The 27670-nt window shown below is 41.4% G+C and overlaps 3 protein-coding genes across 3 annotated transcripts; 2 read left to right on the top strand and 1 right to left on the bottom strand.

The window, feature by feature from the left end:
- Positions 1 to 4966: 4966 nt before the first annotated feature.
- On the top strand, positions 4967 to 9751 carry LOC127774056 (uncharacterized). Its single transcript, XM_052300327.1, has 5 exons — positions 4967 to 5541; positions 7893 to 8351; positions 8471 to 8845; positions 8929 to 8996; positions 9243 to 9751. The coding sequence occupies exons 1-5, from the start codon at positions 5086 to 5088 to the stop codon at positions 9454 to 9456; spliced, it is 1572 nt and encodes a 523-aa protein (XP_052156287.1). The 5' UTR covers positions 4967 to 5085; the 3' UTR covers positions 9457 to 9751.
- A 3555-nt stretch (positions 9752 to 13306) lies between these two features.
- LOC127774053 (protein PSK SIMULATOR 1-like) lies at positions 13307 to 19236 on the top strand. The gene is made up of 13 exons (XM_052300324.1): positions 13307 to 13507; positions 13598 to 14207; positions 14983 to 15302; positions 15449 to 15541; positions 15621 to 15711; positions 16548 to 16635; positions 17049 to 17146; positions 17329 to 17398; positions 17509 to 17609; positions 17929 to 18045; positions 18139 to 18215; positions 18313 to 18357; positions 18438 to 19236. The coding sequence occupies exons 2-13, from the start codon at positions 13899 to 13901 to the stop codon at positions 18949 to 18951; spliced, it is 1923 nt and encodes a 640-aa protein (XP_052156284.1). The 5' UTR covers positions 13307 to 13507; positions 13598 to 13898; the 3' UTR covers positions 18952 to 19236.
- Positions 19237 to 19297: 61 nt separating this feature from the next.
- LOC127774057 (DAR GTPase 3, chloroplastic) lies at positions 19298 to 22131 on the bottom strand. Its single transcript, XM_052300329.1, has 9 exons — positions 21965 to 22131; positions 21512 to 21658; positions 21278 to 21394; positions 21056 to 21199; positions 20870 to 20956; positions 20358 to 20473; positions 20043 to 20224; positions 19850 to 19907; positions 19298 to 19767 (listed from the first exon to the last, which is right to left on the bottom strand). The coding sequence occupies exons 1-9, from the start codon at positions 22103 to 22105 to the stop codon at positions 19644 to 19646; spliced, it is 1116 nt and encodes a 371-aa protein (XP_052156289.1). The 5' UTR covers positions 22106 to 22131; the 3' UTR covers positions 19298 to 19643.
- Between the last annotated feature and the right edge of the window lie 5539 nt (positions 22132 to 27670).

Genomic DNA, 27670 nt, shown 5'->3' on the forward strand with positions numbered 1-27670 from the left:
CACCCAAAGATAAATTTTAAGACAATATTGGGATCAAAATGAGCTATTCCCAGCGAGCTTGGCCACCAGCAATGATGCATGGGTAGCGTGGGTCCGGCGTCGTCAAGATAACACAAGAGCTTAATAAAACAAGATTTGGTGTGAGAGACGTACCTCTAAATATTTTTAGTTAAATCACATATCTATTGTCACTGCACTATTAAAATGGTAGTACAAGAGCTTAACGACCAATTGAATGAGTGCGCGTGCAAGCAGATTAGAATTTGGACCATTGCAAAGAGAGACAACTGGTGGAGATGAATACTCTATCCGTCCCAAAATCCAAAATATATAGGTAACAATTTATAGCGTTCAAATCTTGATTACAATATATAGTATCCATCTACTTCTTTTAACTCAATCAGTTATAATTGTCTCTCATTAACTTAATTTCTTAATGTAGGAGTACATTCTCTATTTAATTCCACCTAGTTGCTTACTGAACCACCGTGTAGAACTTCATAAGTCATATGTATTTTAGGATGGAGGGAGTTTTCTTGTTTTGTATACTTTCTTACAGTATAAACATCAACTTTATCTTTAAAAGAAAAATTATATGTGAATAACTCTATGAACAGGATCGTCGTGGATCCGACAATGCTTGTGGGAAAATATTACTCTCTCCATTCAAAAAGAATCAAATACTAACTATGAATCTAAATAAATCCTAGCTATAAATCTGAACGGTTTATTATTATTATTTTTTGAAGAGGGAGTACGTTCATAAAGCAAGTTTGGTTTAAATAATTGGTATAGTCGGGATGCAAACAACTTCCTCTGCAGCCACGTCCCAGATATGATTGACGTGTGGACAAGTTATAGATCCAATGGCTCACTCGTCTCGGCTTCAGCCAGGTGCAATGAGAACACAAGGCTCACTCGGGCTCATCCATTGCATCTGCTTGGAGCCGAACCAAGAGTGAGCTGTTAATCCATAGCTTGTTCGTTCATGCATCTCGGCTGTCAGATGTGAGCCGAACCAAAAGGGACGGTCTGTAGAGGAGTTCTTTTTTCTCAGTTTGGTTTAATTTACTCTTAAAACATAAATAGGAAAAAAATCAGATGTGATAAATACGAAAATGTTGATTTAAAATAAACATTCACCGTTTGTGAACATACTATCAGTTTGTACTTCATAATTTACCTTCAAATAACAAGTGTTCTTACTTGTGCGCGTGATCGACTAAACATTCCTTTTGTTTTTTTTCGATGGTTATAGAACATTACTGGTAGCACATAATTAATATAGTGAACAATATATGCATGCATTGCCAACAGTCACACCAAAAGCCAAAAGGGCTCCTTTCTGTTGAACTTGAACAACAGAAAAATCTACGGTAGGTTACTGCCTTACTAGTGGTCAATATATGCATGCATGTTTGAACCCAAGTTTTAGGTTTACCTAACAGCAGTTACAGGCTTAATTACAGCACGCCCGCGCGCAATGAAAACGATCACTGCAATCAGGTTGGTTGTCTTCTTGCGATCAAATTAACACAGCACAAACACACTATCTTCTGAGTTCTTGACTGAATTTACTGAAGTTTAATCAATCGGCATGCAGTAACAACACATGACTCCATCTGCAGCAGTCGCTCTCTCAAACTGTCAAACAGCCAACCAATTCAAACCAAGCAAAGCAGGCCAACGAAACGCAACGCATGCGCGCGCGCGCGTGCCCAATAAATGGCGGGAAGCGCCGCACACCAGCCATCGCCGTCGTCCCGCGCGCGTCCGGCCGGCCGTCCGTCCACCCATCCCATCCTCCGCCTGCAATGCAGCTAGTAGCTAGCTAGCCACCGATCGGTCGAGAGAGAGGTAGGTGCCGGTTGGTCGGTTTCGCGCTCGATCATATCGACGCATTACATAATTCTGCAGTTGGTGACGGGTCAAACTGCTGGCCCGATCGAGCATCATGCACTGCATTGCAATTGGCTCCCGAGCTCTCTCGTCTTGTAGGGTTTGTAGTTGCCGTTGCCGCCCCCTTGCAGGTGGATGGATGCATGTTTGCTGAGCTGCAGAAAACGAGAGCAGAAGAATCATGGCGATTGATGACTGCACAACAACCAGAGAGAAACACTACTCACAACCGCACACACACGTACGGGAGAAGAGAAGAGAGTATATATATTGCTACATTAGCATCCACTTGCTATGAAGATGGCTGAGTGCTCGAGGACGGCAAGTACTGCACAATGCAGGCAGATATACAGTTGGATGGATAGATTGAAGCTAGGTATACTATAGACTATAGTGTATTTCATTAACATTTAGTGCTACTAAACTATGTGGTGGTTCACGGCATATGAGCCTCTTTTATTGGGGCTTACCAGAAAACAGTACCGAACATATAGCCTCTGCCTACTGCCTACCAACCAGCTTGCAATTGCTGATGATGATGACTGTGTTTTGCTAATGCCAACCTGATCCGTTGCGGCCGTCGACCTGTTCGATCTTGTTGTTTTGCAGCATTTGGAGGATGGATGTATCTGTGGGTGTGAGGTGTCTGGTGTCCGACCAAATCATCATGACAGGATAATGCCATGTACTGTCGTGTGGAATCATTTGCATTGGTCTTGTGTGATCAGTTAGGATTAGTATATATATTGCTTTCCAGAGAATTCTTCAGCTTGAGAGAAATTGCTAGTGGAGATATAGTTTGAGTTTGATTAATTATTCTTTGGCCACAAGTCTTCTTCCAGTGCCTCCTTATTATAATATCTGTCTTAATGGTTTACAAATCATAAACCAACCGTCGCCATTTGCAAATTTGGAATGTTTGTTAGTACCGAATGATTATGTGCTTATCATATTAGAAGCCTGATGTTTTTTTAAAAAAAATTGTGCTTCTTGTGTGAATGGGCGAAATTACATTACTTCGTCTCAAAATTGAGTTCCAAGTCCACGTACGCTTGCGATCACGGATCTACAGTCAGAGCTGAGAGCTCTGGTCCTCTCTCCTCTCTGACGCGGAGCTGAACAATTTTTGTTGCTTTGCACAGCGCTTCATGATCACAATGTGACAGAACACATTTCTGGTGATTCTTGCTCAGCGACAAACCGTCCAGATCAGACGAAAAAACATTGTTTGTCTTCTTTCCGTTTCCTTTGCCATGGTCAAATCGTACATTGTGCCTTTTCTTAATTTCGAAAAATATATTTCCTCAAAACTACGGTAAGTTTATTAAAAAAGACTATATAGTTTTAATCCATGGTACTATCATAAATACTATACAGATTTAGTACATAATCTACCGCAAAAACTATATGCTGTAGAGATTACATGTTTGCACTGTTATCTCAAGCTGCATTGCCATTCGCCAAAATTGCTGATCTTGATGGGCCAATTGCACATTTGGGCTAGTAGTATAGTCTCCTTCTAAATACCGACGGTTGTGGCTTTGTGGGCTGTCTGCACCCACCGAATGCTATGTTTGAGACAAGCACAATAACGGAGTTTTTTTTTTCTAAACGACGTGTTTTTTTTTAAAAAAAAATTCTATATAAAAGTTGATACTCTATTAATCATACACTAATGACTCAACTAGTTGTATATTCTCATGCCTTGTTTAGTTGGGGAAAATTTTTAGATTTGATTGTCACATCAGATATACGGACACACATTTGAAGTATTAAACGTAGTCTAATAACAAAACAAAATATAAATTCTGCCAGGAAACAACGAGATAAATTTATTAAGCCTAATTAATCCGTCATTAGTGAATATTTACTGTAGCATTACATTGTCAAATCTTGGCACAATTAGGTTTAAAAGATTCGTCTCGCAATTTACGCTCAAACTGTGTAATTGGTTTTTTTCGTCCACATTTAATACTCCATACATGTGTCCAAACATTTGTTGTGACGTGTGAAAAGTTTGTTTTGAGAACTAAACAATGCCTCAATCTTCTCATTCTCCTCCTCACAAACCCGAGAAAATCAACATTCTACTATCATTGAAACAAGGATTCATCAAAAATACCACACCATAGTTGGGATTCGTCAGAATGCTACTCTTAATTGTGGGCTTCACCCAAATACCATTTTCTTCCAATTCTGAAAGATAAAAATAGTTTTGTCCCTTTTCTCTCGTCTTTGTTGACCAAAATCCCCCTGGTTGAATCAATTCAATTAGTTCAAAAATGTAGATTACATAGTACATATTTCCCAAATGTCTTGACATGCATGGCGGTGAAGGAGCGACGCCTCCGAGGGGGCAGCACGGGAGGCGGGTGGAGATGGCGGGGAGGCAGGCCAACGAGCGCGAGTAGCAGAGCGGCGACGGGAACTCTAGCCTCCCAAGCAGCTGCTACCTTGCTAGAATAGATGATGGGGATATTTTGATGATTTAATCTTCTTTGATTCAACTAAGGGCATTTTGATCAACAAAGATAGAACGAAAGGGACAAAAAAGAAACTATTTTTATTTTTCAGAATTGAAAGAAAATGGCAGTTCGGGCGAAACCCCAAAGTAGCATTCCGGTGAATCCCAACTGTGGAGTAGTAGTATTTTGGCGTAGCTCGGTTCTGATGATGGTACACAAGTTGCGAGTATGGCGCACGCATACCGGGGATTCACTTTCTTTCTCCCCCATCCACACATGCAGACAACGGCACAATGCCGACCATACCGTTGCTGCTGCCTTTTTCCGGTGAGGTTACAGCGCCCCGTCCGGCCACCGGCGCACCACTACGAAGCCGCTCGTGAAGCCTGGTTGGAAAAGGCCGCCATCCACGCCGGAGACAGCCCATGCACCGATTCCACGGACGCCCCCTCCCGAAAACCCGGTGCGCCAATCCAGCGACAAGCCCACCACGAGAGAAGTAATAAACAATCCGACGGCCCGTACTCCGTGGTCCACGGCCACGACCGGGCCCACCTGTCACAGGCACGCACTCCCCACCTCGCAACCTCGCCTCGGCTCTGCCTCCCGCTCCCGCTTCCCGAGTCCCGACGACGCCTCGCCTCGCAAGGGGATAACACCAAAACCCTCCCCCCTCCAAACCCTAGTCCCCCATTGATGACCTCCGCCGCCACCGCCGTAGATGCACAGGCTCTCCTTCCTCCAGGCCACCATCATTGACGCGCCGCTGCTCCTCTCCTCCGCCTCCATGGCCACCGTGCCGGCGCTGCGGCTCGGCTCCCCCGCCGCGCTCCTCGCCGCGCGCCGCCCGCCGCGGTGGCTGCGGTGCGGCGGCGGCGGTGTCGGGGGAGGGGGAGGGGGAGTGGGAGTGGCGCGGAGGGGGATGGCGTGCTCCGTGGAGGCCTTGGCGAGGCGCGGTGGGGGCGGCGAGTCGGAGTCGGAGAATGAGGAGGAGGAGGAGAAGCGGAGGGGCAGGGCGGGGGAGAGGAGGCTCAGAGTCGGCGGGAGCGCCGCGGCGGCGGCGGCGGGGAGCGGGGAGCTCCTCTCCATCCCCGGCGTGGGGCCTCGCAACCAGAGGAAGCTCGTGGACAACGGATTCGAGGGCGTCGCGCAGCTTAAGCAGCTCTATCGGGATAAGGTGCGTGCTCTGCGTGTATTTTGTACTGCATTGATCTGTTCTATAGCCAACTGGAACAGTGGAATCGCTGTATTGTTTGGTTATTCTGCATAAAAACCACACGACTGTAATGCAGTAAGTCTAGCATTTGAGTTTGTGTGCACAAACACTGAATGAACTTAATAAACTCGTCCAACAGTATGATTTTTGATTAAAGATCAACTTCTCAAAGAGCACACTCATCACTATGCATACCTGTGATGAAGATACTACTGCTTTAGCCCAGATCCTCCAATGCAAGATCGATAGTTTCCCAATGCCATATCTTGGATTGCCTCTTACCCCATCTAAGGTGAGAAGATGTGAACTCCAGCCGATGATATCTTGTGCGGATAAATACCTCTCATGCTGGCAAGCCCACCTTCTCACATATGCAGAAAGATTGATCTTGGTTAACACAGTTCTTGATGCTGTTCCGGTATATGCCATGTCTGCACTTATGCTCCCGAAAGGGGTGTTATTGAAGATCTTAACAAGAAAAGGCGCGCATTCCTTTGGACTGGGGAAGACACCTGCAGTGGCGCGAGATGCCTTGTCGCATGGGACACAGTCTGTCCTCCAAAGCAAGCGGGAGGGCTGGGAGTCAAGAATATTGGCAAACAAAATGAGGCTTTATTAGTGAAACGACTTCATCATCTACACTCAGTTTGCTCCCCCTGGGCATCATGGATCTGGGAAGAGCATTCAAATTCTGCCCTTGCGGATCATCTGCCTTTGGGCCCCCATTGGGACTCTTTGATGACCCTGCTCCCTCTCCTTCAGACACGCACCTCGGTGGTTGTTGGAGATGGAAGTCGCACCTCCTTCTGGCATGATCGCTGGTGTGGAGATTATACCCTCTCCGACAAAATGCAGCCACTATACACGCACTCCTTGGTGAAAAATGCTTCTGTTCGTCAGGTTCTATCCTCCGACATCCGGCAGCACTTTGCTCCTCGCCTCTCATCAGTTGCAGAAGAACAATACCTCAGTCTATGTCAAACTATCTCGGGATGGGATGTGAACGTCGGCCAGCCAGATGAGAGATATGCTCATGGATCAAGTGGTCTCCTCACAACTAAGCGCCTGTATCTCGCTGAGTTTGATTCACAGCCTCCCTGTCCCAATTGGAAATTTGTCTGGGAAAACAAGGCCCCCCGGAAGATCCAATTCTTTGCATGGCTACTGGTTAGGGATCGCCTCCCTACTAAGAAGAATCTACACAAAAAAACTATTGTGCCGTCTCCAGAGTGTGATCTCTGCCACCTTACTGAAGAAACGGCCTCACATCTATGCCTTCACTGCCCTGTTTCCCTGCAGTTTTGGGCGAGCCTTGGGATCACTCTTAACATCCTATCTATTGCCAGCATCTCAACTCTCACCCCCCCATCATCTATCCCAACTAAACACTTTTGGGTTTTCTATCTTCTATGTTTCTGGAATTTATGGATTCATCAACATGATGTGGTCTTTAGAAGAGAAGAAATTTCGCTCCGTCGGTTGCTCACGAAATGCATTGATGATGCTTCCCTGTGGGCTGAAAGAATTAAAATAGATGATCGACATGTAATCTCCTCTTAGAAATCCCTTTTCTCAACTTGTATTCGCTCCTTAATTGTGTAACTGAACACTGCACTCCTTCCCCCTTTATTTCTTCTTTAATATATTCAGGTGGGGAAACTCTCCCCCCTGGTGAATTTTCAAAAAAAAAAACAGTATGCATTTTTTTTTACCATTTATATTGACAGCTCCTGTAGTATGCTTGTCATATTTATAATAAGTTCATTTTTTATATATACCGCAAAAAAAAAAAAGAATCCTATGCTGTGCCTGTTTACTGTTTCAAAGCTTTAGTTGACCATCATAGTAGAAGATTAAACCAACTGATGCAGTGTTAGAAAGGGACTTGTATATACGGAGTACTGGCTTGTTTCTCTAAAGCAAATGTGAAACATAAAGGCAGCTGGAAAGGAATGTGTCTTGAAAGCATTTATGATCTGATGTATTTTTTTAAAAAAGGTAGCCCATGATATCCAATTTGGTCTTATTTTCCTGTAGCCCATTCATGAATCGCCTATGCGGCTATGCTATGCATGATGCCACGAGTCCACGATGCTCATTCAGTCTATGACAGTTTTCTCCAATTATGATATTGCCAGTCGATCTACGTCTCTGTATATTAAGTCTGTGTTAGATGCTGTGACACCGGAGATTCATTTTTTCTTGTTTTGGGTTTAGTTGCAAAACACTATAACTATTGATTGATGGTACAAGTATCCAATCGAAGTTTGTAGTATATTTTCCTGACCATTTTTTTCCTGGTGCATGTGCAGTTCTTTGGAAAATATAGCGAGAAGATGGTTGAGTTTTTACAGAGCTCGGTTGGCATCATTCATAAGAACCATGCTGAGAGTATAACTTCTTTCATTAAGGAGAGTGTTGATGAGGAGCTGAAGGATGCAGACTCATCTAAGGCTTCTCAGAAGAAGAGGCTCACCTTTTGCGTGGAAGGGAATATTAGTGTTGGGAAGTCTACCTTTCTCCAAAGAATAGCTAATGAGACCATCGAACTGCGTGATCTTGTAGAAATAGTGCCTGAACCTGTTGCTAAGTGGCAGGATATTGGCCCTGACCACTTCAATATATTGGATGCTTTCTATGCTGAGCCACATAGGTATGCCTATACCTTTCAAAATTATGTGTTTGTGACAAGGGTCATGCAAGAAAGGGAATCTTCAGGTGGAATAAAACCTCTCAGACTGATGGAAAGAAGTGTTTTCAGTGATAGGATGGTGAGTTTATCGTACTTGCAAATACTAGTTCAGCAATTGAACAGAACACTGTAGTTTCCTTCTGGTGCAATTTTTTTTCCTCTTTTGTGTGACTAAACTATTCTTTCATTATGCACTAGGTATTTGTTCGTGCTGTTCATGAAGCTAACTGGATGAATGAGATGGAGATCAGCATTTACGACTCATGGTTTGATCCTGTTGTGTCATCGCTTCCAGGTCTTATCCCTGATGGATTTATCTATCTAAGAGCTAGCCCAGATACTTGCCACAAAAGAATGATGCTCCGGAAAAGAGCAGAGGAAGGTGGTGTTACTCTTGACTACTTGCAAGGTTTGCATGAGAAACACGAGAGCTGGTTGCTTCCTTCAAAAGGAGGTACTGGTGTGTTATCTGTCAGTCAGCTGCCCACACATTTGGAAGGTTCCTTGCCTCCAGCAATTCGAGATCGTGTCTTTTACTTGGAAGGAGATCACATGCACTCAAGCATCCAGAAGGTATTTTTGCTGACCTTAGCTTGCTCTGAAAGCTCCAGTATCAAGCATCATAGTTACATAATGGTGCCCTTTTTGCTATGTAGGTCCCTGCTCTGGTCTTGGATTGTGAACCTGACATTGATTTCAACAAAGATATAGAAGCTAAACGGCAGTAAGTTTGCAAACCTTCTTTTATCTTAACTTTTGTCCATAACATTGATTTTTATCTTTTAAGTACTTGCTTTGGGAGGCTCTGCCTACTTGTTTACGAGATGGAGCTTCTTTTTACCCTTATAATGCAGTTTTATTTATCAGTTATTGGATGCCAACATCAAAAAGTAGGTCGTGTAAGGCCTTGCATATTCATCTGAAAATTTTTAGCATTCTCATTGACTCATTGCATTGTTTGCCTACACAGATATGCTCAGCAAGTTGCAGAATTCTTTCAATTTGTGAAGAAAAAGAAGGAAGCTCCATCTGAACAAACAAGCACTGACAAGAACCGTATCAATCCACAGATCATGCTTCCTCACAAAGGCGGATTGTGGGTTCCTGATGGAAGAAACCCTTTCTCAGGATCTGCTATGAATCTGAACTTCAGAAGAGCCATGTCTTCCTATCTCTCGACATAGGATTTCAGCTCCAGAATGAACGTAGGATCTTACAAAACCCACTCACTGACCTTGTAAATGGGCCTATGCGTTAAGTTAAACCTAGGTATGCTAGCCACTGATGTAAGATAGTCTGCCACCGCATCTCCATCTTTTGTAAATGATCATCTTCCACCCTTTCCGAGTTCCATGTTTTGTAGTAGCGTCAGCTTCCGTTTGTCTGAGTTCTGGTATCTGTATCGTTATGTTGGTTGCTGACTACATTCTGTTAGATGATCCGGAACTCTTTGACATTTCTGGGAAAGATGCTTCAGTACTTGCCGTTTGTTTGTCATCAAGGTTGCCATGATTGGTCATGCATTTGTTCCTCTTGCTGGCTTTATTTCTTCTCAAGAACAGAGAGGTTGGTTTTAACTTTGGGAAACAATGGATTTGAAAGGAAGAAAAAGGAAGACGACGAATGAACATCGCTGCACCATGGGCTCAGGCCAATTTGGGAAGGCCTATCACTTGGAAATTATCTGGGCTATCCTAAAATGTTGCTTTGGTGATTGGCCCAAAGCCATAATCATCTATTTTACTGTGCTTGGGTTGGTGACATTCCTGTGAAAAAATGGCCCTGGCTCCTAATCTCATTCACCTCCTGGTCTATGGTCTGTTTGGCAGAGTTTTTGGAGCTGAGCCCAACCAAATTTTTTCAGCTCCACCTAAAATATGAGCGCTTTTACAAAATAGACCAGAGAGGTGAAGCTGGATTGATGCTGCTACACAACTTCACTCCAGAACCAACATGCCCCTTGTGTCCATGGGTATGTAGGAATGTTCCACATCGTTGGTCTCAACTTCACCGGTCAGACACATGCTTTGATTCCGGGCTTCCGGCTGGTCGTACCAGTTAACGTACAGAATGGTGTCCTTCAATTCCTCCATCACCTTGTCCGTTCAATGGAGGGTAGAAAGCAGCCGGAGAAAACGACCGGCAAAACCCCCCCAAAACACGGCAACGGCAACGGCCAGAAATCCGATGCCGTCATCGCTTTATTTGCTTCCTCTACGTACGTACGCTAATCCAATTACCCCATTGCTTTTGCATGCAGTTTACAGCTGATTTGGACATGAACGGCTAGCTTTTTAGAAAGTGCACACGGATATGTTTGGAGAGCTTTTGACAGCTGTATTTTCTTTTGGAATCAATTTTTTTTTCCAGACAGTTTAACTTTTCATTTAAATTTTGATAACCTGTAGTTATCAACCTTTTGATAAATTATAATTTAGAAAATAAACCAGAAGTTAAAAGTTAAGTTTCACAACCTTTTAAATTATCAACCTACCGCTTGTTAAAATCTTAAACTTCTTCAAACAGGATCTACAACAACCACTAGTTGTCTTAATCTTCACCTAACCAAGCGAGCTCATCGGTCGCAAAGCTCAAATTGTAAAAGATAAAGGAGAAAAAGAAAAGATATGGTGACCAAGAGCACCCGACCATTGTTGACAGTCGCTGACCATGCGACCGAATGTTCAGAACAGTGATCATGGAGCCGGTCAATGCAAGCTAGAACTAATACTAATTTCGCGCCTTTTTCTCCTCGAAAGGTGAATATTCTTCTACAATGTCCCTGCTTTCTACCTCGAGATCTCTTCTCCTTTATAAAATGTTCTCAGGTCGGTCTGCACGCATGCAGCACGTTTTCTCCATATTTCAAGTCGATTAAACGCAGTGGCACGTGCTAATCACGTTCGTTTAGGGAAAGCGATTGTTTAGTCGACATGTGCAAAGCATTGCTAGCTCTTCATGGCCATCTCCTTCGCAGCCATGTGCCAAGCATTGTGGATCAAAGCGCCAATTGAAGACTAATTAAGGGCATTCAGCCCGACGAGAGAGACATGAGATCACATTTAGTAGCTGTACAACTTAAATTAATGGCAACCTTAACTTGCATTAGTCTGTCTAGTTTGTGCTGGGAGTTTGAGGGCATGTTTGGAAAAGTTTTTAGCTGCTACACTTTCTCTTAGAGTCTAGGTTTTAAAAACAAATAGGTGTAGAATCCAGAAAATAAACTAGAAATCAGAAGCTTGGAAAACCAGCTAACAGGTCCTGGGAATATGCACTCTATTTTAGCCGCACATGTTTAACCGTGGGACATTTAATTTTTTTTAACTTTTAAAATGTGGCAATTAAGGATTTGTCGCTCGCTATCTATAACATGTGGGCTCTCATGTGTATATGACATGTAGGTCCAGTAGTAAATCCTTTATCACCACTTATAAGAGTAGCAAATAGTTAATTATTTCTTTAACGATTCGTTTAATTAAAATATAGCATAATAATTATTTATTTTGTAGTGATTTGTTTTATTATTAAATATACTATAAAGAGTAAATTGCATTAGTGGTACGTAAACTTGTTAGATGGGTATAATTTAGTGCATGAACCTGTAAAATGGTCGTTTTGGTACACGAACTTATCTAATCCGTGGGAACTAGGTCCAAAATGGCTTGGCAAGGTTAATTTTATCTAGTTGATGTTGATTAGGATGCGGCGTGCATTAATATAGTGAGTATGCATAACACATGCTATATTTATAAATTTCTTCTCTACTTTATCTTGAATTTTCGTATGTTTCTAACCCTTGTATCATTGCTCGGTTTTTTATATTTTTCTCTAGAATCACTATATCTCATTTTATCTTTTTATTGAACAGGTGTATGTCTAAGTAGCAACCTTCTCATATCCTTCTCATATATATATATATATATATATATACATATACATATATATATATATATATATATATATATATATATATATATATATATATATATATATATATATATATATATATATATATATATATATGTTTACGTAGTATCCTAATCAGCACCTAAATCAACAAAATTAGTCATGTAATGTCCTTTTGACTTTAATTCACACGCGCAAGATAAGTTTATGTACCAAAATGAACATTTTACAAGTTCATACACTAGATTGCACCCACTTGATATATTCGTGTAATGCCGATACAATTTACTCTACTATTATAAATATAGTTTTTTATATTTATACAAATTTTTAAATAAAACGAACAGTCAAATCTATTTCCAACATTCAACGGTCTTGTAGATTAAAAATCTAAGGGAGTAGTTTATACTAGCCTGAAGATGGTGAAGATTGAAGGCTTGGGATTTTATTCTTAAGACAAAAAGAAGAATAAAAGAGAATGCTTACTGTTGAGCGGCGTGTAGGGGCTGTCAAAAAAAATAAAATAAGAAGTAATTTTTACAGAACTATAGGTATTTTGATCCATTTATTATAAAAGTAAATATTTAAGAACGTGTATCAAAAAACAACATATTTAACATCATTTCTTTTTCACAAAACTACATATTTAAAATATCATATGAAAAAACTATAGATTTATATCAGCTTTATCACATAACTACAACTTTTATAACCTTGACAGTACTATGATATCAACTCTAAAATTTATAGTTATTTGATAACTTCATCACTAAATCTGTAGTTTTGTGATACGATATTTTAAATATGTAGTTTTGTGATACGATATTTTAAATCTGTAGCTTTGTGCTACATATTTTTTAAATATGTAGGAATAGGAGTAATAGTTTAGTCAAAATATATTTTGTAAATTTTGTCAATAGAAAAAGAAGCTCGACCCTCGCGAGCTACACGAGTAGATCTCGCGCTAGGCTTGGTTCGGGCCCGGCCCGATATCCAGACGACCCGAGCTCGAATACTAGGCTCGAGTCTGCACCGAGCTCCACCTCGAACTCCTGAGCTCGGGCTCGCAGTCAGTTGCGTGTACTTGGTGTTTGGGTGGCAGTAGCATTATTCCGGCTTGACCTGCTGCGCCGCTGGTGGAGTTGAGTAGACTCTGCTACTACTTGCTTCACCGGCTCATCGCAACAGCACCCAGAAAAAAAAAAGAAGCTCTCCTCGTTCGTCTCCTCCTCCTCCCCTTCTCATTCCCAAAATCCACCAAATCCCGGCAGCAAGGCGCGATCTCTGGCGCTTCCGCGGTTCGCGCGATCCCCGATCGGTCCGCGCCAGGTTCGTTGCTGCAGCTTTTGACGCTCAAATTACAGGGAAAAGATCTCACATCTTTTGCTGATGACGAATTGTGCGGCTTGGCTTCTGCAGGGGCGCTGGTTTCATGGATTGGAGTTGCTGGGACGGCTCTTCGTGGGAACCCTCGTGCTGACCTGATTCGTTTGGGCGTGGTTGATTTGGGTCTTAGTTTTTGGTGGACTTTGAGTCCCTTTGCGGGTGGTTCTTGTTTGTAGGCTGTGATTGGGGAATCCTGGGAGGTTGTAGGAATGGGATTATCTAGATTGCTGTAAATAGAGGTGAAGACAATTCTTTTAGGTACTAATTTGGTGCACATAAGGTGAGAATTTTGGTTAGGACTAGGTGGAGATCAGGATTATTGTTAGGGAAGGGGATGGGTGGCCTCTGCTCAAAGGTTTCAGCGGTAGACAAGTCCCCGAGCGACACCACGCTTGTTCGGGACCAGATAGTTGATCCTGAGCCTGCCTTGACAAAGCGGGCTAAGTCGCCTGTGGTTGAAGAGGCAACGGCGAAGCGGGTGGAAGACCAGCAGCAGTCTTTTGCATTCTTGGAGAGCGTTGTTCCCGGGCTTGCTGTTTACAATGGTGCAGATGCCGGTCAGGCCGGGTCTAGGACACCACAACTGGCCCGGACTCTGTCGCAGAAGGCTGGTTTGGGCAAGACTAAGGCCGGTGCTGCAAAGGTTGGAAGGATATTCTTATGCCATTTATTTAACTTACGATGAATTAGTCCGCAATGTAGCACATATTGTTAACTGCCAGTGTGTTAGGTCGCAGTGATATTTGTTATTCCTATGGTGTTATAGAGATATCAACAGAATCGTTATCGTTTCAGTTGGTATATAACTATCCTTTGACCATTTTTAATCTCTGTATGCCTCTCCTTCTGAAGTTGGAGCACTCATTGACCAACCATGATTGTGAGTTGTGACTAGTGGTAATTACTGGCAAAGTGGCAATTAGTTGCAATTTTCATTACAACCATAAAAAGATCTCACTTACTAGCTAAATACCATCTCAGCATATCCTGCATGTAAGTACCAAAAACAACTTTCATGTCATCTCATACAGTAAACTCAACAGCGATCTGCATTGCTTCATGCAGAATCTGTTCATTGTTCCCACACTGTCCCAAAACTGTTCTTAATTTTCCCTTATTTGAACTTTGAATGGTCTATTGGGATTACTTTTCTAGTCTGCATATGTTTCAATGAAAACAATCCAGCTATTGTTTTGACAATGGCTATTGTATATATATCCAGAAAAGATGCAGTTTTAATAATCCTGTTCTTGTTATGTAATTTGACAGACTATTCCTTATTGTACATTTCCCTTCAAGTGCTTTGAACCTTGATTCGATGACAGATTTTTTATCTACCATTATTAATTTTTCAATCTATCATTCTTAATGGTTTTAATCTAGAAAAAAATCAGTCTTAATGCCTACTTGCTAAACAGGTTTCAGAAGTGAGCTCCCTTTTAGGCAGGGCTGGCACTGTTGGTCTTGGAAAAGCAGTGGAGGTTCTAGATACTCTTGGTAGTAGCATGTCAAGTTTAAATACTAGCAGTGGTTTTATATCGGCAGCAAAGGGAGATAAAATATCTATTTTGGCTTTCGAGGTGGCAAATACTATTGTTAAAGGTTCCAATCTAATGCGTGCACTCTCAAAGACCAACATAAAGCACCTCAAAGAAGTGGTGCTTTATTCAGAAGGTGTTCAACACCTTATATCCAAAGATATGGATGAATTACACAAGATTGCAGCAACTGACAAAAGGTTAATAATGGTTTTGTGCTCCCCAATCTTTTCTATCATGCCCATTATAAATATTATCCTACCAGATATGTATCCAGGTTACTGTACTATAACCTTTCTTTTAATGTTGTAAGTTGTATCAAGTGCTAATTGTTTGGTTCTAACAGGGAAGAGTTAGAAATCTTTTCAAAAGAAGTTGTTCGATTTGGAAATCGTTGCAAGAATCCTCAATGGCACAGCTTGGACCGCTACTTTGAAAAGTGCAGTTTGATTTCTGCCTTGTATTTAATGAAGGTTTATTTTAAGGCACTAATTTATTTTTTGTATTGATTATACTAGATTGGCATCGGAACGAACTCCTCAGCATCGCCTGAAAGAAGATGCAGAATCAGTGATGCAGCAATTGATTATTTGTGTGCAATATACAGCTGTAAGGATTAACAAACCCATTAGAAAGATTGCATATGCTCACATTTAGGCAGTCTCAATTCAAATTTTGCAGCCCCAAAGTAATTTTTTAGCTCTAAAGTAACAAAAAAAAACTTTGTAGCATTCTCTGCCAGATTTTTTTTTCTTTTTGGCTGAGAATCTGTGGGTCTTTGTAGTTGTTAACACTTATATTTGTTCCATAGCTCAGAGTTTTTGCAATAGGTTTGGTATTTTACTGCTACAGTCCTCTGATTCTAAACGCCATTAATCCTAGAAGGCTAGAACAGATGAAGAAAACCTTTTGGTTTTATCCATTATGAAATATACGGTTTTATGCATCATGAAATACACGTTTATTAAATAACTTTTGAGTTTGCAACAGAACATTATGGTGGAAAATAGCACTCATTAGTAGTATCTGCATTCTTTTTTGTTTTACATCCTAACAATGGGTACAGTGGGTATTTTTAACTTGGACCACTAATATTAGTAATAGTAACATACACTAGTTCATTCATTCATGTCACAAGAAAATGATACTGATAGATTTGTCACCATATTTCTTTGTTAGCATCATATCCTTAAATTTCAGTGTGCTTCCATTTAATTATAAACAAAAATGACCTCCAAGCATGGCTATTTGAGACGGTCGATGTTGGAAATGACAAAGTAGAGGCAGTAGTATACTTTTATTTGGATCCTAACATCCTTAATAAGATTGAGATTTGTTGGTATTTAGCACCGTTTGCCTTCTGTGCACTGATTCGTGTTATTTCTGGACTTCTGGTTATAGATTTCACATCACTGACTCGCTTCTCTTTCTTTCTTTTCTCCTAGGAATTATATCATGAATTGCATACTTTGGATAGATTTGAACAAGACTGTCGTCGTAAACAGCAAGAACTGGATGGTTTGGGTTCAAGAGGTCAGTTTTGTTTCTGTTTTATGAACTGTACTTAAACTCATGTGGCCTGACTGCACTATAAACAACTTTGTGTGTCATATGAAACACTCAGCTCCAGTTCTTTAGTTATTTGAGGAGCAAGGCGGTTATATATTTATGCTCCCTTTTGTGAATATACAGTTATAGTTTTCTAGTTCAGTAATTCTTATGTTGTCATCTATCAGATTACTGTTCCTTTCCTCAAAATATTATCCCCATGGTAGTCCTTTAATTTTTCGTTTTGATGAATAAAAGTTAAAACATAGAACTTACCATGCACGTCAAGGATTTGTAAGTAGAATTAGAATTACCTTACTTGTAATGACTGTATGGATAAATTGATATTTTGACTTCGTTTCTAATGAACTAAGGTAGAAATTTCTGTTCATTTTCAGGTGATAGTCTGCATATGCTAAAGCAGGATGTCAAGAGTCAAACTAAGCATGTTAAAAGTCTGAAGAAGAGGTCACTTTGGTCCAAGAATTTGGAAGAGGTTTGTAGTAGTTTCTTTGTTTATAAAATGTTGGTTCAAGGAAGGCATTGGGTACTACAACGAGTACATGTTTGAACACACCGACCGCACTACGCACATATTCTATTGTCATATCATTCTTTAAATTTTTAGTAAAAAAAAACCATTCTTTAAATGCTGAAAAATATTATGCTTTTCCACAGGTGATGGAAAAGCTCGTAGACATTGTTCATTTCTTACATTTGGAGATCAATAATGCCTTTGGCCTCGCTGGTATAATTTTATTGTCACGTTCTTCGCAAAAGGCTTCATAATTATTAGCATTACATAATTATATTTGTTGTGACAATGATATAGAAGCTCTTGCTACTATCTGACTGCAGACAGTGAAGCGCCACAAGAACCAGCTAAACACCACAATAGATTGGGACCAGCAGGCCTTGCATTGCATTATGCAAATATCATCAATCAGATTGATACTCTTGTAAGTTCACAAAATCTGCTTAACATTCTAAATTTTTAATTACTATTTTGTCATCTAGAAGATAAATCAACCAATATTTCAACACCAGCAATGTCATGAGTTGCCAATGCAAATATACATGACAAGTCCCATGTATGAGTATAGATTCTGTTAGAGAATTGAGCCTTACTTTTACGATGATCGTAAATCAATTGTAATTTTCTTATGAAATATAATCAATAGCAATTTGCAATATTTCAATCTCAACCATGTATACCAACTTCATGTGGTTATTGCCTGTTGGCAAACAATATCTTAACGAGGATTGATCAACTGGCAGGTTTCTCGATCAAGTTTGATCCCTCCCACTACAAGGGATACACTATACCAAGGTTTGCCGCTGACTATCAAATCAGCTCTCCGTTCGAAGCTACAATCCTTTGAAGTCAAAGAAGAGGTATGCTAGGCAGGTTAACACTTGCAGATTGCTATTATTATGAGTGTACATATATGTCTGACATGATAACATGGTTGTGCTAAATGGATGCAGCTTACAGCTTCTCAAATCAAAGCTGAAATGGAGAAGACTTTGCGATGGCTTGTCCCTATTGCAAATAATACAACGAAGTAATATATCCTATCCTTGCATGCCTGTGACCTCATTACTTACAATTGCAAAAACTATCCATTTCTTACTGAGAATATGATTGTCTGTTCACCCCAGAGCACACCATGGCTTCGGTTGGGTTGGAGAGTGGGCAAATACAGGGTTTGTGTCTGACTACAAACGTTTTGAATAAAAATGAAGAAACTATTACTTCTCAGTGAAAATCTGATTGTTCTATGCAGATCTGAGCTGAACTGCAAGCTATCAGGGCAGATGGACTTAACCCGAATCGAAACACTATATCATGCTGAGAAGGAAAAGGTTGATGGCCATATCCTTGAGCTTGTCGTGTGGCTCCATCATCTCATCAGTAAATCCAAAAATGCCAATGGAGGTGTAAGGTCTCCCATCAAGTCTCCCGTCCGTTCACCAACACAAAAGGGTATCACCTTGATGCCAGACAAGTCGAACAGTTCATCGCCAATCCTCACACAAGAGGATAAGGATATGCTGAAGAATGTTAAGTTCCGGAAATTCGTCCCTGGAATAAGCAAGAGTCAAGAGTTTGACACAAAGTCAAGACATAGCAAACAGATTAGACTGATAAAGAGCAACAGTCAATCTCCAACCAGTGGCAGTAGGAAAGACTTGCTTTCACTCAGGAGATCATCCATGCTTCCTGTCATCGACTTCCAGATGGATAGGACCAAAGCTTTGGACTTAATCGACCGGCTTGATGGTCTGAAAAAACAATGAGGAATCATGAAGCTGTTTAAGAACATGAACCTGAAAATGGGCAGTCGTTTGTCTATCTTGAAATCCATAGCCCCAGCAAAGATGTCGAAAATTGGCGTTAAACTGCAGCAATGCCGCCCGTCTGAGGTGAAGAACAAGCAGTATGCCAATTGCCAACAAGCAGTACGCCCGTCTTGGCGCTGTGAGTAATCAGTTGTAGCTAAAAATTGTATCATATACCTTGTACTGAAGAAAAGGAATTGATGTACAAAACATTTCTTTAGTTGATTCTGCCTGTACAAGAAATGCAAGTTTGTTCTTTGTTTTAACAAGATATAGGATGTCTGATCAACTCTGGTGTAAAGCGTATGGTAAACTGCACATCACCGAACAAATTTCACTCCACAGGTACCAATGGTTTATACAGGAAATGTCAAGGACGCTTTAAACTAGAGATCCACACATGATATTGTAGCAACCTACAAAGATCTTGGTACAAATCAGCTCAGTTCGTTTACATTCAAATAACTACCTACTACCACACTACATTTCCTCTAGACAGAGGGGGCCATATTGCCAATTCATTTTGCATCCTCCTACATCTGAAAGTTCGTGCTGTGACGGTTGCTACAAAGGGCACTGTAATTGTTGTGTGTGGTACTATGAACAAAGAGCAGCTATTAACATCTAAGAATATCTGAGATCTCCATTGCTCATGTTGGGGGTCTCTCCAGGGCCACGCAGCCAAATTTGCCTTTCCGGTAGTCAGACAAGATGCGGAAGGCTGCTTGGCTGGCATCTCCATTGAACAAGTGAACAGAGAGCTTTGTCACAAACCTGAAACTTGTCAAGCATTCCATCAGAATATTGTCCCAACTTCTAATATCATTGAAAAAACTAGAAGAGGATGGAACCGTACATTTTACCACAATCGCTGTCCATGTCAAGCCTATAGCGTCTTCGAAACGCTTCAGGGCCTGTGTCAGAGCCATTCAGAAAAATATATATCATGATGACATACTTTTGTTCTTTGAAACTAAACAATGATCTTTAGAATGCATTATAATCAAAACATATATGCACAGGAGTCATTAGCTTGTCAGAGCACTGACCTACAGCTGGATGTCTCACTAATAACTGTACGAGAATCGCTGCCACATCAGCAAAGTCATACGACCTTTCTCCTATATCATCACATATAGCAAGTTTGATTGCAGCTGTCTGGTCACTTATTCGCATTGGCAAAATGCCAGGTGAATCTAATAGCTCTAAATCACTTCCAAAACGAACCCACCTGTTAGTAATTCTAATGTCAGAAATGTAGAACTGGAACCATATTATTTGCAGGATGGACATTTATATAATATTGAATTTCTGCAAAAAAAGAAACTAAGAATTATATACATCTATGCAACTGAGTAGCTTACTTCAGCTCTCTTGTAACACCTGGTCTAGGCGCTGCTGGACACATTCTTCGTTTTAGCAAGCGATTAATTAAGGAAGATTTGCCAACATTTGGATATCCAACTATTCCAGCTCGAACCTTCATACAAGGGAAACTTATAAACAACAAAACAAAATAAACAAGTTGTACGTGATCACTTAACAAAAAGAATCATTTTTTTTTTGTTTTGGATTTTATGCAATTGTTGAAAAATATGTATTATAACAGAAAGCACCAACATACTGCTACTGAACCATTCATTTCAGGAAGCAGATGTGCTACCAACTGCCTGATTCAATTAAAATTTATCAGAAAATTAGAATTTTATATTAATCATTCAAAAAGAACACATGCAAACATTATGTCTGTGGTATCACAAGCAAGTTGAAGAATGCATTGTTTTAGAAATATTTCCAGATCAAGCTAATTTGCACACATGAAACAACAAAACGAAATGAAGCAATACAAGACATAACAAGGAACTAAACGAAGTACCGCACGAGGAAGTAACCCCTTCTCTCTTCGCTTTGTGTTCACAGTAGATGCTAGTGATTTTGCCATCCTACCTAATTTCATTGTACCCTGACCAAGAAATAAATCGGAGAAAGCAATATATATCATGTCATAATCCAGAACCGACCTGGCCAATGGACAACAAAAGCTACATAAGGGTTATCTTACCATGCCCAGCTGCCCGTTTGAGTAAACAACTTTGGTACCCTGATTAGCAAAGTAAGAGGCCCATGCATTTCTGTCCTCATTTGACACCATGTCTTCGCGATTCATGACTATGATCCTTTTCCGATTGCCTAGCCAGGCATCCATCTGATCATACGAAACAACACTCATCAGCACCATCCCATGTCACCCATTTCACAGACATAAACAAGAGCAAACCATAACCTTAGGATGGCTGGTTGCCAAGGGAATCCTTGCGTCGCGGACCTCTATGACAACATCCATAAGCTTTAGCTGTTCTTTCAGTTCCTTCTCCGTTTTCGCAATATGACCAGGATACCACTGAATGGTAGCAAAAAAAATGGAGAAAAAAGTGAGATCATATATTAAACATTAGAGCTAGTACAAGATTCCGCACATATGCTTGTTAAATTCCACTAAAGCACACCTTATATATACCTGCACTGGGCGCAGGGATCTGGTCCAGTAGCGCAAATCCGCATCCAAGTTTTCCCAGAACATCTCTTTGTCGTAATCTTCGTTAGCATATAGCGAGTGGCTTAACCTCTCTTTCTCATACAATCCCAGCAGCGTGTCACCAGAAATCTAATCATACAAGCATAAGACGATCAAAGCAGCGAAATGTCAGGATGGTACTACTCACAAATGAGCTTTGCTCCAAACCAAGAATTGCCATAAACAGACGCAAATTAGTAAAATAAAGGGTAAATGGAAGCGGGACAAGACCCCGGACCCCGGAGCTAGGGATTTATCCACACAGTAGATATCGAACCAACCCCAATGCCGGCATAGGAACCAAATCCACGCAGCAGAGTGGAAACCAGAAACAAGACAAGAACCACTGGAAACAGCGGTTGTAAAACAATCGGGAGCTTGGAGTGGTCTACGAACCGAGGAGGATTCGCTGGCCACCCTGAGAAGGAACCGCCCGGGAGGCCTCCTGGAGAGCAAAGGCGCCGCCGCCTTAACCCTCCCCGGCGCCGGCGCCGGCGAGAAGGAGGCGGTGGGCGGAGCCAAGGAAGCGGCTGCCATGGCGAGGGGGGGATAGTGGAGGAGATAGCCGAAACGGGTGGGCTCCAATTAAAACAGTGTAGTGGATATTTGCTCCCATCCTGGCCGTTGGATCTCCGCCGAGATGTGGATTTACTCCTCGTCCTAGATGGGCCTGTATGGGCCCGTACTGGGCCGAGTGGGCCGTCGTATTCCGAGCCCACAACGAACTGCACCTTCTTCTCCGCAAGCTCGGGCTCTGTGTCGTTCGTTCTTTCACGGCTCCCGCGCTTCGCCGCGAGAGATGGCGCGCTCGGCGCAGTTCGTGGCCGCCGCCGCTCTCCCTGCGCTGCTCCCGACGCCGTGCGGTCGTACGTCGTCGAGCCGCGCGTCCTCCGACGAGCGCTGGGACATCCAGAAGAAGCCGTGGCTGCAGGCGGACGCGCTCCACGGCGAGGAGGACCGCAACGCCGCCATGACCATGAGGCTGACGACGAACAAGGAGATCAGCAAGCCACGGCACGCGGTGTTCGCCGGACCGTCCTTCGTCGCGCCGGAGCCGTGCATGCTTCCTCTCCCAAAGTTCTTGATGGCTCGCTAGCATGCAACCGATCAGACGCAAGCAATGGAGGAAAGCTAGCTCCCGAGCTGAGCAGGGTTCATGTCTGTAGATAGATCATTAGGACTTAATAGGGTTCTTGTGCAGTTGTGCTCAATCACATTGTCAAGTCCTTTATCCCTAATTCTGTATATGTTCGAAAAGAGTCTTCAGGTTGTAATGCAGTTCAGCAGTAGCATCTGAGTTGCATGGACAGTAGGTTTTTTGTAATGCAGTTCTGTAAGCAGTTTGATGTAAGTTCACCTACTGATTTGTTTCTTATTTACTGAAAAGAAGTCAAAAATAGTTTCTGATCAATTGAGATGCTACAGTTGGTAAAATGGTATGCTGAATGAAGCACTGACTCCGATTCACAATTCTACTGTACAACCATAAAATGGGGGGAACTCTTTTAAGCACTGGGGTGAAGTCAAAAATAGTTTCTTATCAATTGAGATGCTATACTTGAGAAAGAAATGTAAAATGGTATGTTGAATGAAGCACTGACTCCGATTCACAATTCTACTGTACAACAATAAAATGGGGGGAACTCTTTTAAGCACTGGGGTGAACGTCCTTCCTTTTTTTCATGTCAACTATGGCTGTGCAAAATTTTCAAAAAAAAAAAATGGCTCTATTTACACACATGGACTTCAAAGCAACTATTTGCCATTACAAGACCTCAACCTCTCAGCTAGTGGCATTATGTCAGTTGTATGGAATGCAATTCAAGGAATGCAGCTCACCGACGGCGAGATAGATCACGTCACTTGGAACCTCACAAACCACGGGAAATACACGGCGGCATTGGCGTACAAAACTTCAACCAGTACAAACTATAGAGTGATCATTTGGAAGCCTTGGGCACCTAAAAAGTGTAAAATTTTTGCCTGGCTGGTGGTGCAAAATAGAATTGGACATCTGACTGACTGGCAACTCACGAATGGCCGAACAACACCTATTGCCCGCTTTGTAGGCATACCCCAGAGACGATCTTCTACCTTCTCATGGAATGAAGGTACATGACGAGAATTTGGAGAACGTTGTTGGCTTGGACCTCCCGTGAACATATCATACCGGAAAGTTGGGGCCCAGCTGCAACGGTACACGAATGGTGGATAGGGCTAGAGACCACCAAGGGGGTGCCGAAAAAAGGATTACGTACCCTGATCCTCCTAACGGCCTGGGAAGTCTTGAAGGAACAAAACCAGAGAGTCTTTAGGCACAAAGAACTCTTAGCGGCAAACGTGGTGACCAAGATCAAGGAGAAGGCCAAGACTTGGGCCCTGGCGGGAGCAAAAGGACTATATGAGCATGCTTCGTTTCGCTCGCCAGAGTTCACTGGACCGTCCTTCGTTTCGCCGGAGCCAAGCATGCTTCCATTGCCTATGTTCTTGATGGGGCTCGATAGATCGGACGCAAGCAATCTCTATTGAGCAGGGTGCATATCTGTAGATGGGTCGTCTGAAGTTAGGGTTCCGTAGATTTTTCATGGTCAAACACATTCTTTTTTTTCGAGGGGACATGCAGGGAGCTCCTGCAATTTCACTATAGAAGAAGATAGTTGATCCAGTTTATAAGGAAAACTGGACCCAAAAATCTTACAATAGCACGGTTAATTTCAGGAAAACCGGCGAAAACCCGGCATTGACAAACTGAACCAAAGAACAGTAGTCCAACAAAGGGAAGAAACTCCTAAAACGAAGCCTTCAAGAAGGTAACGCCGACAGAACGACGGCAATGTCCGATCCTAACGAATCTAAGGTTTTCACCCGGAGAATTCCCTTGAAGTGGAGTTGAAACGAGGGCTCCAAAAGCAACGCCTTAAAGAAGGAGAACGGCGCTCGAGGGAGTCACCGTTGCTAGCACTGGAAGCGGAGCAAGGTTTTCACCTCGGAGACCCTGTCAACCAAAGCATCCATAGCGGAAGCTCCCAAATGCCAACTGCACACCGAAAGGTACCGGCACTATTCACACCACCTGCATGACACCGGACTCCACACCACCCGACCTCCGACTGAGGACGCGCCAGATCTGGACCTAGAGGAGCCAAATCCGGCTGTCCTCCTTGCATCACCATCGCCAGCAGACGCCACAAGCGGCAGCATCGGGCGATGGACAGGCCACCGGCGCCGCATGATCCTTCCACTGTCGGACGCCGCACCGTCGCCGGATCCGCAAACTCCGCCACCGCCATCGCCATCCCCGCCGCCATCACCATCCCCACCGCCATCGCCATCCCCACCGCCGTCGACGTCGTCCCTGTCCCCGCCAGATCCGGCCGGAGCGGCGGGGATCTGGCGGTTATCGCCGCCGCCTCCCTGGATGACTCCCCAGGTCACCGGAGCGCGAGGAGAGAAGGGCCCCGTAGCCGCTGTCCTTGTTAACGTGCGGCTTTGCTGGCGGCCACTCGGGCGGTGGCGAGGCGGAGGAGGGAGGTGAGGGAGAAGGGATGGCCGGGTCGTTGCCTCCCGTGCCACCCATGGCGGAGGACGACACGAGAGGAGCCTTGAAAGGAACCGCATCAAGATAGAACACATTCTCATAGGGTACAATGTAGAGTAGCATCTGATTTGATAAGTTGTAGTAGAAAAAATTTTGGTAATAACGTTGTAGGTTACAAGTACTTATATAAGCAGTTTGATGTAAATTTTTTGATTGGTTTGTTCCTAATTGAGTGGAATGAAAGGGTTAAATAAAGCTTCTGAACAATTATCTGGTCATATTTGAGGAGAATGAAATGGTTATCAGTGTTCTGTGCACACGATTATATGGAGTTCTACAATAAAACCATGGCAATTGCACATCACTGTAGAAAAATTATGTGTTTTAAATTTGAACTAGGAAGGTAGCCCGCGCATTTGCGCGGGCATGTGTCGTACGCTAAGTTTAAGATACTTATAAAAGTGAAATATTAACCGGAGAACACCTCTCATGATTTCTCTATAAATTGTTTTCATGGCATTAATTGCTTTTATAAGTTTATAACCTATTAGCTTTATGTTAAATCATATTTAAGTAATATCTATAAGCAATTATTTATAATCTTCTTCATCATTTGGAAAGAAGGTAGACTTATTTTCTTTAGAAAACATGTCAGTAAAAGTAAGTTGGTTTTCTTTTTTTAGTTGCATATATATTATCATAGTTTACTAAAGGATGAATTGGGTGGGACATGAAGCTCTAGTAAATGTATGGGTTTATATAGCCTAAAATGATTGATGTAGTTTGAAAGATGATCCATTGAACATTTATTTCATGTAGAGTGAGTGAGAGGCTCCACGCAATCTAACATGAATACGATAACGACGAAATATAACTACACAGTAATATTTTTAAAATGTGATGTACCATGAATACACGCTTGTTTTTTTATACATGAGATAGATCTAATGGTTAGAAATAATGGTTTCATGGATTTAAAAAGCATAGGAGTATTCCATATATGTAGCTTATGGTTGCTTTAATTATGTAGTTGGTGACTTACGAACACTCTTGAGGGCATTTAATTGATTTTGATTGTGTACAATGATTTAGTGTAACACGATACATATTTTCAATTAATTTTCGTGTTTATTTAGTGTTCATGCAAACGATAGGGTCTACCTTCAAATGATATATTTTAACTTTTATATAGCAAAATATAGCTAATGAATGTTTAATTATAAATAAAATAATAGTTATGACTATTTTTATATTATGTTAGTTAGAAAAAAAATAAAAGAGGCGATAATTGCATTGGAGAGGAGAGGATGCGAGAGCCAGAGTGGGAGGAGAGTGGTATTACGAAAGACAGGATGATGGGAGGAGATTACTGTTTTTAAAATAGATCGAATGTGCAGTATAATTTAGAGTTATCTATTTTTATAAATACATTTAATATTAGATCTAATTTATAATACTTTGGGTGCTGTATTTTCTAATTAAACTACTTAAATTATTCTAATTTTAGTGCATTTTGTTAATCAAAAGGTTTAAAAATCTATTTGATATAATAATAATAATTTAATAATTTAATGGTTAAAAATATTCGGTCTAGTTTGAATTTAAATAATATATAAAAAAGGAGGGTGGACACCGGCCTTGGAACACGAAGGAGGAGGCATACGTCCGTTTCTATAAAAGTGTATAGGACAGTGATTTAGTTTTATTTTTTTAAAAAAATATTATTATAAATTCTGATTTCCATCTAACTAAAATAGCATGAAAATTATGAAAATAGGAGAGAAAAGGAACAGAGGGGAGGGCGTACACAGATGGAGTTCACGTAAATGAAAATGTACTTAAGCGGGACGGGAGGGGATCGATGCTATTTTCTTTTTCTTTTTTTTTGAAAAATAGATCTAATGACGTATAATATCAGGTCCACTATATAATTGTAAATCTAATAGCTGAAAAATCTAAAATAGTGGGTCCACCGGTTAATTGGAGTGCCACATGACGGTTTAGAAGTGTTTTTAGGAGTACACGTGGTGGTTTATGAGTATTTGTAGGAAAAATATGGTTTTTTTATGTACGGACATATGCATGTTTTCTTTTTTTTTTTTTCAAATAATAGTCTCATGTACATGCATATATACATACATATATTTTCTCCGGATGAATAGTATATATTTATTTCTCTCTCGCAAATACACATCATGAGATTAGAAGAGAGGGATTAATTACTTTAATATGATTTGATCTAATCTATTCTACACCTGTACATGTGTAAATCAATTGTTATATATTTATTATACGTGACTACATATAAAGGGAAAGTGATGTTACGTGTGGGAGGAAGGAGGTGGAGGTGGAAAGCTTTTTTTTTTATAGATAAATCTGACGGCTTGAAACATTGGGTCCACCGATTTTAATGAAAACGGATGGACAGATGTTTTGTTTTTTTCTTAGAATTTCTAGGAATTTCTATTATTTATTAGAATGTCATGTGGCGACTTAGGAACGTTTGTAGGATGCCATGTGGCAGTTTGAGAACGTTAGTAAGAAGTTTAATGGACTTTTAGTAT

Source organism: Oryza glaberrima, chromosome 5 (genome assembly GCF_000147395.1).
Source record: "Oryza glaberrima chromosome 5, OglaRS2, whole genome shotgun sequence".
Lineage (NCBI taxonomy): Eukaryota > Viridiplantae > Streptophyta > Magnoliopsida > Poales > Poaceae > Oryza > Oryza glaberrima.